This window comes from Odontesthes bonariensis, chromosome 21 (genome assembly GCF_027942865.1).
Source record: "Odontesthes bonariensis isolate fOdoBon6 chromosome 21, fOdoBon6.hap1, whole genome shotgun sequence".
In the NCBI taxonomy this organism is placed as follows: domain Eukaryota; kingdom Metazoa; phylum Chordata; class Actinopteri; order Atheriniformes; family Atherinopsidae; genus Odontesthes; species Odontesthes bonariensis.
Genome location: NC_134526.1, coordinates 22596971 through 22612446, shown reverse-complemented (window position 1 = coordinate 22612446; position 15476 = coordinate 22596971). Strand labels below are relative to the sequence as shown.

Below are 15476 nucleotides of genomic sequence, written 5' to 3'. Positions count from 1 at the left end.
TACAGCATAACTGAGTGCCATGCTAGACACACACACACACTCGCACCCTCACTCACACACACCAACTTACATAGAAACTCAACAAATTCTCACTCTCTCGCATGCAGACACACACACACACACACACACACACACACACACACACACACACACACACACACACACGACAGTGGTTAAACATAAAGCATGAGTACTAGTCGATCAATCAGCTTCTCAGAGAGAGAGACGACCGTTCTTTGTCTTGTTCTTCACAAATCTGAGGTCTCTGTTCGCAGGCTCGCATGTGATTGGCTGATTCTGTCCAAAGAGACTCGAGCGCGACTGGAGTCAAATTTGCTGTGGTTGGACATTCTGAAGAATGACATCATAGCTTGTTAAAACTGAAGAATAAAAATGCTCTCCAAAACTTTGAAAAATTTTAAAATACCCCCCCCCCCCCCCAAAACCCTCCTCTTGCTGTGCTTCCTCCTTTAACCCCCAACAGTTCGGCGTTGCAGAGGTGGCAAGAGACTGGGTGTTTTCTTGTGACGCTCGGCTGCTGTGTGTAGTTGATATTCTGTTTTGTGTGTAAATAAATGTCAAATGTCAGACGGTCGTGTGGAAGTGCAAGCAAGTGGGACTGTTCTTTGATTTGGTGTTGGACTCGTCACTCCACAGCAAAGCCGCAGGTCTCTTCCACGGCCGTCAGCAGCTTCTCGTAAAGTTTCTCATAAGACTCGTAGGGAGGGATGTCTATTCTGTTAAAACTGGAGACAGGAAATGAATATTAGAAAAAGACAGTCGACAAAGTGCGGTTACGGGAGACAAACGTCTGTATGTCCTTACCACGTATGGGCCTTGGGCAAATTGTCTGTGTTGGCGTCTATCAAATGGATGGTGAAGAGCCTTGGTCCTGCAGAACCTGTAGAGCCTTACACACATACATTCTAGTTATCACTGCCCTACTTTGGGAAACAGGTTACTTATCAAACCAAAAAAAAACAAACAAAAAAAAACTTTTCTTCTGAACCCGCCCCACCCAAAAAAAAAAAACATGTCAATAGACTAATCTACAGCTGCGACTGATTTTTCTGGTAGTCAACCAGCAGAAAACGAATGGTTAATACATCTAAGAAAATACAACTAGCTCCTGGAGGTTGTGTGCTTCTGCAGAAAAAGATCACGGAGACCTTCGACAACCAAAAATCTGCTCAATTGTTTCTCGACGTTTGGAGAATTTCCTTCCAGGCCAGCGTGAGACATTCCGTTCATAAGAATAGGATGCAAAAACAACCAAAAAAAATAAAAAATAGTTCTGCCACTACTGTCATTTTGCATTTGCTACTGTGCTTCTAGGCTTTACTCTGATCAAATTAAGCAAATGTTGGCAGCGAATGAGCATAGTGAGTGACTTGTGTTCATTATGCATGAGTGATGTCTCTATAACAGTGCATGACCCACCCTGCAGCGCTTTGAACCCCTGCAGCGGGACCCGGGTGGAGCCTGTAACAAACTGCAGGAGTCGTCCTCTCCTCTCCTCGCTGAAGGCCTCCACCGCCTGCCAGAACCACCGCACCACGTTGCTTTCGCTTGTGCAGTGTTTCAGGCGCGTGTTTGTCTTCCAGTCTGAAAGGTCGATCTTTCCCAGTCCACCAATAATCAACTGGACAGATTGAAAGAGGTGAGAAGGGAGAAGAGGGACATATTTATCTTAGCCGTCTTTCTTACAAATACTGATTTATTGTGCAGAGGCGAGACGTGCACCTCAAGTTCTTTATGGTCGAATGGTTTAAGGAGGTGCTGTGGGATCAGCTCACTGAATCCCTTCTGCAGAGCCAAGAACTGGGCCTCGATTCCACGCATGAACCTCCAGTTCACATACAGTCTGAAACACACCAGTAAAGTTTGTGAGGACTCTTTTTCTGGGACATCGCCGTCTGCCATTGTTTAGGTTGCTGTTAGACAGACTGTGTATTCCCACCTGACATATTCCTTCTTGTTCTCCTCCGTGACGGGGATATTTCGGCCATTAGGCTTGAGCTCATGCTGTAAGAACTTCCCAAAGGCGTTGTGCTCCACGCAGAATGTGTGATCGAGGACCGAGGTGATGTCATTCTCTCTACACAAGGACACTAAAGTAAGTAACACCGAACTGACAAATCCGTGCACATTGGGGAAAAGTGCAGGACACAAAGTGAGGAGTAGGTTAGAATGAAAAAGAAAAGCTCTCTGCTGTAAGACTGGATTTACTCACAATATCCACACAAGACTCTTGTGCAACTCGGGGTCAGTGGTCTCCAGGTCATTGAGCTGGATGGGTTTGCCTAGCAGCTGTTTGTAAAAGGGCAGCGTGAAGCTGCCGTTGATATAGTGACCGTGGAAGACTGCGAGGCCCATAACACGACCGACGAAGTGAAAATACGACAGGTGATCCTTAAAGACGAGAAACACAAAGTCAGACGCAGTCTGGATTTAATCAGTATATCTGTGTGTGTTTTTTTTTTGCAAGAACTCACAGGATTGATGGAGGAATCAGGGTTGATCTGTAGTGTATATATATTGTCTGTGGAGTACTGGAACAGGCCGTAGTAGGGGTTCAACATCTCATGACATAGCAGATACAGCCACTCCCTAAAAACAACCACAGCATTGTTAGAATATTCAGAAAAAGGACCTCAGGATTTAAAGTACTGTGTTTGAAGGAGGGTACAGTTTTCCAGCGATTAAAATAGCAAAATCAAAATGACAAACAACGGGATAAATAAGGCATATAACTTAAAGAAAACCTAAAGAAAGCTACAGTGGGTATTATTCGCACATTTACAATCTCGGTAAAAGCATTTCAAGGCCAACTGAAGCTTACAAAGTTAGCATAAAATGTTCTTGCACATATAGTTCTATGTTATAAATGCCTCTTTTACGCATGCCTCGTGTGTGCTTACACACATCAAGTCAGCATCGTGGAACCCTCCACTCTAAGCAACACTGTTGTCATCACCCAGCTGATTCTGCAACGCCGGCTTGGTGTGTGTGTGAGCACACAGCGCTGCGGGACTGGTCAGCCTATGTGTGAATTACAAAGTGTGAAAAAGTGGTGGGTTAACGGAGACGTCTTATTTCCACGATCGAGGCTAAATGCAGATGTGACTGAGGCCACAGAATGACCTGCTGCCTATAGTTAGGTCTCACTTTTGTGCGTCTTGCGACTCCCCTCAACTGGCTGTTAAATGGCTGCCTACTCAGTCGGATCTAAACCTGGAAGGGGGTCACTGTGCAGGTGTTGCTGCTGAACGGGTGACGAAGCCCTCCGACCTCCTGTCTTGTCTGAGTAGCCACTCGCTGTGAGCTGTGGGGATGGTGAGGTCGGTTTTCATCATGAGCCCACACTCTCTTCACGGCTGCTCGTCTCTCAGTCAGCAATAGTAAAACTAATACCAGGTCTTTCCACGATCGGCTTGACAGATGCAATCCGCAAGTGGAAAAACGACCTGATTCCTGGACATCTTTTCAATCGCCTGCTCTATGCCCACAGTGAGCTCAGTGCATACCTAGGCGACAGTAGCTTAAAACTAAATGCTAACTAATGCTTTTTGCTTTAAAACTGGACACCAAGATGCATCTGATAAAATGAGATTAGCACGAGTCAAATTCATAGCAAGGTTTTAATGTCAGAAGTGGACAAACCTACGACAAACACAAGACACAGAGGCACAACTTCCCAGATATGTACCTGGCTACCCCACCATAATCCAGGCCCTCCTCTCCTCTGAACTTCACCATCAGACGCTTCTTCAGATCTTTTGGCCTCATCTTCATTATCTGTCGATACGACTCCTATTAACACATACAGCATTAATGCAAACATCTGGATCCGTTTAGATTTGCAGAGAACCAGAAGCAGCGGGAACCAACCTCGAAGATCTCCTCTCGGGACACCTCGATGCGACAGTGTCCCGCTTGAGGCTGCTGCAGCGACAGCTCATGGCGGAGGAGCTTCAACTTATGCACCAGGTCCCTCTCATAGCGCGCCGCCACATCTCCCTCTCCTCCTCCTACTCCACCACCGCTCACACCTCCACCTCCCCCCTCCTCGACACCTAAGTCCATCTGGGGGGCCTGGGAAGATTCCTTTACTTGGGATTGCTGGCTGGAAGGTGGAAAGAAAAACAAAGGGAGAAAACATCGATGAGATGGAAGAATGTGAGGAGAGCAGACAGGATTACGCTACAATCAGTTCAGCTGTGTAGAAGTGGCAGATTAGATTTACAAAAAAATGACACTTAAAACCACTTATTTCATATGTTTTGTACACGTCTCATATCGAGATGTTGACTGAGTGAAACGCTGGAGACAAACAATAGTACTTCAACGGTGCACACCTGATAAGGGTGTGTAGACGTGGGTCTGTGAACTGTGTGGTTCGATTGTTGTGATCCACAAAGTAGATGCGGCCAGAGACGGTGCTTCGGACCTCCCAGCCCACCGGCAACGGACCGAGCTCCTCGCAGCTCACGCTGGCCAGGTCGCTGCACCGGAAGCAGAGGGTAGTTTAGTGTTGTTGGGTTTTCTGCTTGCTACAGCTTGTTCTGATGCCAACACAGAGGTGAGGGACTAGATTCTTACACTTTTTTTTCAGTTCCTTTTTCTGCTTCGTAACCACCCATTGTTCAAAAACAGAACACAATACCATTAAGATTAATCTTATTTGCAGTAAAAGGCTGAGTATGATGCTGCTCCCAATAACGGGTCATTTGTTCTGCTCTGTTTTCGTGTCACATTGTTCCCAGTGTCACCTCCATCAGCTGCTGCAACAACCGAGCTTCTTCCTATTTTCAGTTTGTGCTTGGACTACTTCAGTGATGCGGAGTGCAATCATACCGGGGTATCCGAGGGTCGTGCCAGGTGCTGACACCCGTCTGTGTGTGAAGAAAGTACACCTGGCCCTGCACTGTCGTTCGCTGCTCTGTTTTAAAAAGAAAAGAATGACATTGACTGAAAAAAAAATGACCTTGTAGGCGGGTTTAGATCAGATGAATTCAAAGTTTCTGACTAACCGTAGCCCTCTGGCAGGTCAGGTGGCTGATGCCCATGGGGTCTGTTCTGAGGGGTGTGGCCATGGCTTCGGGAGTCCTGCCCTCTTATTCGCTGCGTCTGAAGGCGGCTCTCTTGACCCGGAGAGTCGAGCCGGCAGTTCCCACCCCCGGCAGCACCAGTGGGGTCAGAGTAGGGCAGCGGCTCTTCGCTGAAGCATCCCTCAAAAACAGGCCTGTGCACAAATACAGACAAACTTAACACATTGACTCCCAAGTCACGTAAAACTACGTTTTTACTGCCCGTGCGTTGGCTCCCAAACCGTAAAAATACGTTTTTACGTTTTTTTTATGGATTCTGAATCTATGCATTCTAATGCACATTCTGTGTGATTTTTGTAATTATGTGATGAACAGAACTGACATAGATGGCAGTCAAAAACTGGTGTCATCATCTGGACATTTTGATCATTACGCCAATGGCTTTGCGTCAACTCATAAACAATTTTGATAACGCTGCATTGATTGTTGTGCATTTCCGCATTTTGTCCAATCGCACGTGTCAGTTTCCAGAGGGTGGCGGTAAAGTAACATAAACAAACAACAAGAAGGAGAAGAAGACACACAACAAGTCAGGAGGAGGTCTTATGAACAGGTTAGCTTAGCTTAGCTTTGCAACGTGCTGCGATCACGCTCGGAGGGAAAGGGAAGCCGATATCTCAGTTTGTTGTTGATTTTGGTGGATACCCGCCTTGGTTTAGCAAAGGATAGCTCGCTAATGGCGGCACCTAGAGACACGCAGTTTTGACCCACAAAGAGTTTAAAGTCTCAGCTTTCAAACGAGCCATAACATGTTTTAGTGGCCCTATCACATAATATGCTGTGACTGTACAAAAAACGTCAAAAAATGGTTTAGAACGCTGGGATTCTTCGACATAATTCTGTAAAAACCGCTGGTAGTCAATGTGTTAAAAAAAACAAACAAACACACACACGGCTCTCGACTACTTTTTTATTTATGACTCAGACTAACAGAAAAAGGGGGAGGACCAAATAAATGATGCAACGCGGGACTGGTCTCAGCTACCACAGCCTAAACACTGGTTTAAGACTGTACTTAAAAGCTGGTGTATGATACCATCTGCAAAACATTTGCAGACACACTCACCCATCGTTTTCTAACAGTCCTCTACAGTCCACGACGGGGCCGCCGCTGCCAATACGGTCTCGCGTCTGTAGGCTCACTGTAAACAAGCAGGACGTGGAGGTCAGAGAGCTGACATAGTGGCAGAATATGCACACAGGCGGAAAAACAAAGCAGTGTGGGGCGAAACAATGTGGATCATATTCACGGATAACTTTTCAGCGGGTCCAGACTTACCCACAATCTGCCCCCTAACTGCATCGCTGTCGGAGGGGTTCAGCTTACATAGATCTAGACGCTGGTCTGGAATAGAAGGTAAATATACATGTTTTATATACATGTGTAGAATAAATGGTGCATCTTAAATCAGGGGCTAAACAAAGCTTACATCCTGTGTCTTTTAGCCTGCTGATGGCATTGGAAAGCAGTCGTATGCAGCCCAGAAAACCTGCTCCCTGTCGTTTATGGATCTTCTTGTGGTTCCATATGCTGATGGTGATGGAGTCTGTCTTTCCAATGTAGCTTAAACAAATAAATAAATAAATGAATAAATAATTAAACTACTATCCCACAGTTTGATCGGTTTAAATTTACTGTAACATTTCCATGAAACGAGAACAAGAACTTGTTGTCGGGCAGACTCACAGGTCATAGTGCTGATTCCATTTGGGGTCCAGTGTGCTCTTGACCGTGTCCGTCGAGTGGCATTGACCCGATCCGTCCACCACGACCTTGGCAAATGGATCGGGGAGGCCTGCGTGGACACAAATTTACGCTCCAATGTCACAACGATGCACGCAGAAGCCTTTTAAAACTAATCATCTTATTGTGTACACCAACAATTATGAGTGCAAGGAAAGTACTTACGAAAGAAGTCTTTCTTTGCGAGGTTCTTGGCACATAATACTGCAATAGACAGAAAAAGTATGAAAAAAAAAAAAAAAAAAGCCACACACACACAAAAGTGTATCTAAAATATATAATATATGAACACCGGGGGAGTGGTGATGAACGGGAGGACACACATACACACACACACACACACACACACACACACACACACACACACACACACACACACACACACGCCGCCCACAGCGACAATGGCAAAAAGCCCTGACTGACTGCCACACCATCTTCATGGATGTCGCGAGGACAGCTCAAACTGACCCAAGACTTTGTGGCGTTGCAAGTTTGTGCCAAAGTATTTTGTTTACGGCCCACGCGATTCTAGAAAAACACTCGCCTGTTCATTACAGGGCATATTTGAAGGATAACAAGCTGCATGTTTGGGTCTGTGGCTGATGTAATGCACACAGCCAGCCACAAAGATGTCGTAAGATCTAATCGACATGGATAATATTTGCTGTCCAGGTCCTGAGGTCCAGTCTGATTACTTCGTGTCCGCATCCCCTTGTTGTTTTGCTCAAGTTTATGTGGCCAGAGAGTGTACACAAATGCTCATTAAACAGCTTTAAAAAAACAAAAACAAGAACGGGTCTGAAAAATTTATCTCATGTTTGACTCTATTGTAAACTAAGGAAACATTATTGAAAACATTGACCTCACAAATCACATCGCACCACAACAAATTAGCCCCGTTTTTGCCTTCAGCTCATGAGAGATATCAGAGCTTTCAGCATCGGCTCATACGTTTTGTCATAATTCTGGAGTATGGTGAACCTGTTGTTTTAGTACATTCTTTTCCACTGGAAAGAACGAGCACTCTGAAGCTTTTCAGAAACATTTAGCTGCAGCGGCCTGACAAGGTTGGACTTAGTAACATGTACGTTTCACTTTCAACGTGACACAAGTCTGAAGCGCAGCAGTCACGTTAAGGGACAGACGCGCACATCGGTGTGGGTCAAGTCGGCTACATATGATAAAACACTATGAAGAATGATTTCCTCCTCCGTGTCTTTCCTTAAAATAAAAGCTGCTGCACCCTGTCATTTATTCAAAGCGTCTGAGCCAAATGAACTAGAGAAAACTGGTCCAGAGCGGTCGAGCTGCAGCTGAAACGTTGGTTTTTGACCGATCCCATCCGCAGCTGTATGCAACACGCTTGTTGGCTTGACATCATTTCTTTCTTTCTTTTTTTTTAAATAATAAAACAACATGTTTTGAGAAAAAATGTATACATATACCACGAGGAATAACTGACAATTAGTGGTGGAGACGCACGCTGCCCTCATTTGAATTTTAGATAAGGGTTTTCTCAAGTTTGGACCACCGCTGCTACAGTAGTTAAATGAAACCATCGGGAATAAGAAATCCAAGTTGATGTTGATAAAACATCAACATCATGAATCGTTATGGCAAAATGACACGATGCGAGAAAACTGGGACTGTTGTTATAACACCCCACATGAAATACTGTCCAAACTTGTGCAACGTGTAGATAATTGGCACGCTCCCCCGTCGCTTTAACGGCAGGAATGAAGCCGAGATCAACTTTAACAGGAAGTGACCTTTTCACGAAGCCTTTCGGTGCGGCATCACCACTGCTGATACCGCCGGTCAATCATTTGTTAAATCATCTTTAATTTAAGCCAACTATGCCACGATGTCTCTTTAAAATCCCAATTAATTCATTTGCCTCTCATCCCAGTTTACGCTCCTAATATTTACTTTTTTTTTTTTCTTTGATTCTTTGCAAATTACTGAAATGTTACCCCGGGCTCTGGATCATTCTAATTAACAGTTTTACACTGCCATAACTGGAGTAATTACAAAAGAAATCTGCAGATGAATTAATAATGAGAATAACTGCAAAATGCAGTCTCAAAGACAACCCATGCTAATGGTCAGCATCTGAAACTGCTGCTACTGTCTTCACTGATGCCGACTGATTTGATACATCACCTAAACCACCTATAAAAAAAGGTCCAATCAAAATCTAGTCTTTTTTTTTTTGGCCTAAATAGCCAGAAGTTAGTCAGGAATCCAGCGGTTTAGGATGTGGTGACGGTGGTGGCAAGATGTGTCTGGTGTAGTCGGGCCTATTTCCTGTGATTAACCCATGGAGAATGGCTGCAGGATATCCGTCCCTCTTCCCCGTCATCCCCTTCCAGTACTCCTTAATCTGACTCACACATTCCACACAGAGACCTCATCTTTACTTCAGACAAAATGAAAGAAGCACAGTCAGAGAAGAAGAGAATGAAGTGTCTGATCTCTGTCTCTTCTTTCAGAAAAGCAGTACAAGACTCTCCTTGTCGCTGTCCCTGCTGTGCTATCCACACCTCTAATCCTCCAATCTCTTGCCAGAGACAGAAGGAACCTCTAATTTCACCCATTCACTCTTTCTTTCCCCCTCCTGGCCGGCTCTTCGGTAGGTCTGAATGTGTGACAGGCCCTTTCACAGCGTCTCAGGAAATTACTCATTCTGCCAAGGTCATGCCTGGTAAAGACACACAGCAACAGCTCAGCTGGTTCTCAAGCCCCCTACTGCCGTGCTATTTTTTGGTCTTCATAGCCTCCCCTTTTCTCTTTCTGAAAAAAAAAAAAAAAAACTGAGAAAAAAATTGGGGGGGATGAAAAACTGAGCTTCTTTAGTACCAGGCAATCAGCTCCAAGAAGAATTTACAGTCACATCATGTCTTTTTAGCCTTAAATCAGACCTGCAAGTTTGTTATACTTACACAGACACACATTTATTCGGCAAAGACGGGCATAGACTTTCTTGAAACGTTTCAAGTCACAGATAATGGTAAAGTGCTTTAATAATGACCCCAATGATTTTTGCTTATATTCCTTCCATTGATATGATACATAAACAATTCAATGGTGGAAAAATGTAAGTGACAATAATAACAAAAAATTAAAAAAAACATCTGTCTGAACATTCACTGACTTCGACGTGAAGCAGAATGACGCCGGTGTCATTTCCTTTGTCACCTTCTCCTCTTAACTCCAAAAACAAAGCAGCCCTCTGTGGACATGTGGGCAAATATCTCACCCACTTAATAACACACCCTGACAGCACACACACACGGGATGACGAATGAGCTTCTAAGCTCACCGACACACAAATGCATAAAGTAGGTTTAAGCAAATCCCAAATCAGGTGTTCGATAAAGAATTATTTGTAAATGTCTCATTGGCTGCCTTTTTAATAGTAATGGAATAGTGTGAAGGTCTTCTTAACTGTGAAGCTGTGTAAACGACAGGATTAGAAATTGTTACCGCTTCTTTAGTAAGCATCTTCACTCGATCACAAGTGTGTCGGTTTCTTTTTATGTTTTCACTTGTTTCCTTTTGTTCTCCCTCTTCAATCTGCCTCTTCTCCTCCTTTTTTTTTTCTTCTTCCTCTTCCAAAACTTTAAATTATTTCACATTCCTTCACTCCTCTGCCCTCTTTCCGTCTCGTTCTCTCTCTTGTGAAAACCTCAAACTCGGCCATTGTTCGGCCGCTGCTCTGCATTGTGTTTGGGCAAGTCGGTGTTCAATCCGACTAGCTGGCACCAAACTCTGAGCAGCACGTGTTGCTTCCATGGGCAAATTAACATGATCCCGCTGAACAACTGACGCATTCAGTCGATGCCGCTTTTCCACAATAAACAAAAACGCCTCTTTTCTACCTTTTGACCTAATACTTTCCAGGATTCTGTCTTGTACCACGTCCCTGCATTCAATTATTACCTTTCACACAATAAAATATTATTCTGAGACTGTCCAACTTCAATTTTTGGTAGGAACACAACCTTACAACATACCACTGGTTTCAATGCACCAAAAAGCAGAGAACGGGTCCTGTGAGTGAGGCTCGGTACCCCCTGATGCGCTCTCAGATCTGTTGGGTGAAAGCAGAGTGCAGAACACTGCTGACAGGAGGCTGCTAACAGCACATCTGTAGCAACTCTCTGCATCCCGTTTAACCAGAGAGAAAAAAGGCTGCAGAGAAGCTCCCACTCTGTGTAGCAATCTTTCCAAGGAGAGCGAGGAGGTGCATCTCCTACCGCAACGAGGTACAGGTACAGCATGGCAGGAACTGTTACGAGGACTCGTCGTTTTATTCCTCTCACAGACACGAGTCCAGCCTAACGAGAGGCTTTGCTCGCATTAGATCACTCCACATCTTTTGTATCTCCAGCTCAGAATTTTGACTGAGTGAATTATTACTCAAACACTTTGTTTGACCACAGCGTGTTTGAGTTATCTTTTCTCTCCTTAAGGTTACTCGTCTTGCAGTGTAACTGCTGCACAGATGCACGTTGCAGTTTCAGTGCTGATATCCTATCAGTCCTACCAGAGGCTGCCTCCCTTTTCAGTGTTGCACTTTGTGGACGGCCGCGTGTTTGATTTAACTAATTAATTAATTTATTTTTAATCACAGCCAACACCACGAGGAGGCCAACATTTCTCGTCAGCATGGTAGATGGTTTGTTTTGAAGCCAGTGAATGCCCATTTTCTGCAGTTGTAAACAGGCTCAGAGTTGAGCATACAGGCAGAGGGACAAATTGCAAATGCTTGAAAAAACAACACAGTTGAAGTTGCACTGACTTGCGCCAGAGTTCATTCACTAAGCTGAACAGTGATTTCTGTCACTAGCTTCTTTCAAACATCAGGGGCGCCATGTAGGCGAAAACAAAGAAGCGGCTCAGCCCTGCATCACTATGTCCTTACACACATCAAGCTGGTGTCCCGGATTCAGCTGAGTGATGACGGCACCATTGGTGGTGAGTTCTGCTTGATGTGAGTACGTACACATGAGGCGGGACCATTTCGCCTCCATTACTACCTCCTTGCCAGCTCAGAGGTGTCTCCGTTGCGGATCAATTTGGAGACGTTCCACCTCCACCTGTATGTTCACACCTGACGTTACGAGCAGCAAAGGCACAGCACTACCGGCTTGGAAAGGCATACGTGAAAGAGGCTCTCGCCCAACCTGAAAGCAAATTTAGCACATCCAACAGGCTCAAGAAAGCCTGAACTGGCTCTGCATCAGTTTGGCTCGCACAAATTCTGTTTTTTTTTTTTTTTCTGGGTAGTCAGCGGTCGACCCGAGTCACGTCAAAAAGCAGCCAATTCTGCTGGGACACTTTTCTCATACCCAGAGCGCTTCTCTGGAGGCTAAATTTGAGTTGAGCAACCGTAAAAACATAGCAGTAATAATAATAACAGTAGACCAATAGACATGTATTGCCATCGTCCGGTTAAATTTTTTTTTAAATAATCCTCTGCCTCTGACCCAGCATCAACCTCGCCTGTGTCCAGAGACACACAGGCCCGGCTGATGCAGGCCAAACAACTGCTCCGTCTGACAGACTAAACAGAGCTGACCAGACTAGCAGCATAGCACTCCCATTGGCTCAATGCACATTCCTCACCCAATTAGAATTCCTATCATACCTGTGGGGGCGGGGCACACTCAGGGGCAATAAGAAGTTGAAATAATAAGGGACTGCCTTAGACACACCCACTTTCCCAGTTTTTTTTTCCTTCAGTTTTTTGGTTAACCAAACTTAATCTAAAGTACTAGTTTGTGACAACTCTTGTCTTGTCATTAAGGGCAGATTATAGTTCTGCGTCTATCGTCTTGACGTGTTGCTTTGCTCTGGTCGCGAACCACTTTTCATGTTATGGTTGTTATCGGTCTGGAATTTCTAGGGACGCACAGCAGTGCAACTCGCGAGTATTTCGGTGGGCGGTGACGAGAACTTCGGCGGCGGCGGCGGAAGTGTTTATTTTTCAAAAAAAAAAAAAAAGTGTATGCAAGATATGGATTTGGAGTTGCTCGACATCGAAGAAGAACAGCTTCTTTTATTGGAGTTGGTGAAAATGCAAAGGAGGAAGCCACACAGACAACCGGAAAGGCACACCGAGGACCAATCACAGCCGCTTTTGTCTGCGCACTTCCGTTGGTGGTCTGCGTGCGTCTGTCGCGTAGTCAGGATTTTTCTGAGGTGCACGAGAACGCGCGCAGAGCCTCTGCGTGGGGGAGTGGTCAAGATTTTGACACTCGCAGAGGCTATGCGTCCGAGCGTCAGAGGCTTTGCGTCTGAAGCATAAATCAGCCTTTAGCCTGCAGTCCCTTTTCTGCATGTAGAACGTTCATAATGAGCCTATTACAATCCTGGTACTACTGGTTCCCTCTATCCTTCCAAACAGGTCTGCAAATTAACAATATGTCAGTAATCAGTTGCCAGTGGAAGTGAAGCATTCCCATGTTTATTTTTCCCCACTTTAACTTAAAAACAACCAAATTCTAAATGATAAAACTGCACAACTTAAAAGCTTTTGGGGTTAATTTTACATGCCCTACATTCTTGCCTTTAGCACCAAGTCTCTGAACCAGGTCCTTTTAACAATTTGGTCTTCAAAAGTTTTCTATAAATTGTGCGACAGCTTCGTTTGAGCAGAGAATCAAAGTCAACAAAGAATCACCTGGAGGGACTCAACTTTGATATTTGATGACATATTTTCTATGAGCATCAGTTGACATTAATGTCAGAGCTTTCATTTCAAAGCCAATTTTCAATGATTAGTTCCAGCTGCTGAGACCTAAACGCCTCTTTTTCTTTATTAGAGCACAATTACACCATAATTAGGCTTATGCTATAACAGTAGCATAAAATGACTTGTTCATCATAACCCACTATTCTTTCCATGGCAACTAATCATCCAGTGAAATATCATGATTCTAACAGTACTAATTAGTTGCTGATTCTTAAGGCAGGGGTGTGTTGTTCTTCTGTCTGTAGCAAACTAAAGGGTATACGGCGGGCATTTCCAGACACCAGTTAACCTCATCAGTGTTTGGGACGTCACTTCTGCTTCTAACAACATCCACCACAGTCAGACTTGCTGATTCCTACAACACTGGTTGATACTAGTCACATAAAGACAAACCGAGTCTGTTGGGGTGTGCTTGTTCAGTTTTGAATCTGAAGGAGGCGTCTGCCCAGCGGCAAAGAGAGGTCATTTCCATTTGAATAGAGGCCCCTCGATGCCTTGTGGCGTTACATTAGCTACAGTAAAACCCATTGTTGCAGTTGTGTCTGCGTGTTAGAAAGGGGATGAGAGTGTGAGACGCTTCTATGCCCTACGAGGACACTCTGACCCAGAAACTGAATAAATACCTCAGATGAGTCGAGTATGTGATGCCTAAAGAGCAAATGTGTTAAACTTCTCTGGGTAGGGATAAGTTCAACGAGTTTAGCCGCAGCTCACACAGCAGCGAAATGTCAATCGATACCCCTCGCTTAACTAGGCTAACATGCCATATCTACAGATAAATCCATTTGAGAGAGGCTCCAGCTCATTTTTGCTTTCATTCTCGTAGCACAGTCCGTCGCATTCAGTAGAAGCGTTAGGTTCGGTTGGTGGTTACCCCCCAAAAATGGGTGTAGCTAGCAAAGCATTAGCGGTCAGCATTAAGTACAACGTTACTATAGGCTAACGCTAACAGGCTCACAGATAAGTACTGGCAGTCAATAAAGTTTCTGAACGGCTTTCGAATCTCGTTGTTTCCCAATGACCTCAAAACCGTGAACTCGCCACCTGTCCCGGCTGTAAAACACAAAAAAATGGGAAGCCTCTTCACTGTCCTAATGATAATTCTGCTAGCATTTAAGCTAACAAGCTAACACTTCTGCTGCTGTTTGCCACACAAAAACCGGATGTTTGGACATACAAGAGACACAAGACCCTCAAAGAAACTTGATGATAGCCTTTTAAGTTTAATAATATCACCACATTGCACCAGTGGTTTGTAGAGAACGCATTTTAGCTCAAGTTAAAACATGCACTGTAAGCGATTTCGTTCGGTCTCGCTTTTTACCTGTCAGTCGGATTTTGATGCTGGACCCGTTCCTCCGACTCCCAGGATTCGACATCACTCCGGGAAAAAGGATCACGTAAACTTCCCGTTGGAGTCGTTTAAAATCACAGCTTAACCAAAAAATGGTACTGCGAATGACCTCAGTTGAAAAACATGCGGACTGTTTTTGTTTTCTTCACCGATAAAAATGTATTATTTCACTGCAAAGTCCTGCGCTCCTTCGAAATCCAACAACACGGGAGAACATTTTCGGGCAGGCTCAAGCACGTAGCTGACTGACGTCATGTTCTTAACGTTACGTGCTCGCCCCGGAAAGCGTTTGCGTGCCCGTGAAAATCATACTCTTGCCAATTACTTTAATTTTAGGTGGGGATAAGACAGCCGATTCAATATTACTGGTTCTAATGTATTTATTAATATCTTCTACAAATCAAAACAACGAAAGTCACACAAAGTATGTTAATTTAAAACGTTACATAGACATAGATTTATCCTATGTCTTCCGACATCACTACATATTAATACATATTTCTGTGA

At 44.5% G+C, this 15476-nt stretch overlaps 1 protein-coding gene across 2 annotated transcripts; it reads right to left on the bottom strand.

The window, feature by feature from the left end:
• Positions 1-430: 430 nt before the first annotated feature.
• smurf1 (SMAD specific E3 ubiquitin protein ligase 1) lies at positions 431-15194 on the bottom strand. Of its 2 annotated transcripts, none has more exons than XM_075453554.1 (18): positions 14940-15194; positions 7021-7059; positions 6799-6907; positions 6542-6675; positions 6391-6456; positions 6178-6253; positions 5034-5245; positions 4858-4942; positions 4359-4505; positions 3892-4126; positions 3710-3813; positions 2496-2610; positions 2234-2412; positions 1961-2098; positions 1744-1864; positions 1441-1642; positions 826-910; positions 431-746 (listed from the first exon to the last, which is right to left on the bottom strand). In XM_075453554.1, the coding sequence occupies exons 1-18, from the start codon at positions 14992-14994 to the stop codon at positions 647-649; spliced, it is 2202 nt and encodes a 733-aa protein (XP_075309669.1). In that variant the 5' UTR covers positions 14995-15194; the 3' UTR covers positions 431-646. The 2 variants fall into 2 exon arrangements, with proteins under 2 accessions (XP_075309669.1, XP_075309670.1); XM_075453555.1 differs by having other exon boundaries at positions 826-901.
• Positions 15195-15476: the final 282 nt, after the last annotated feature.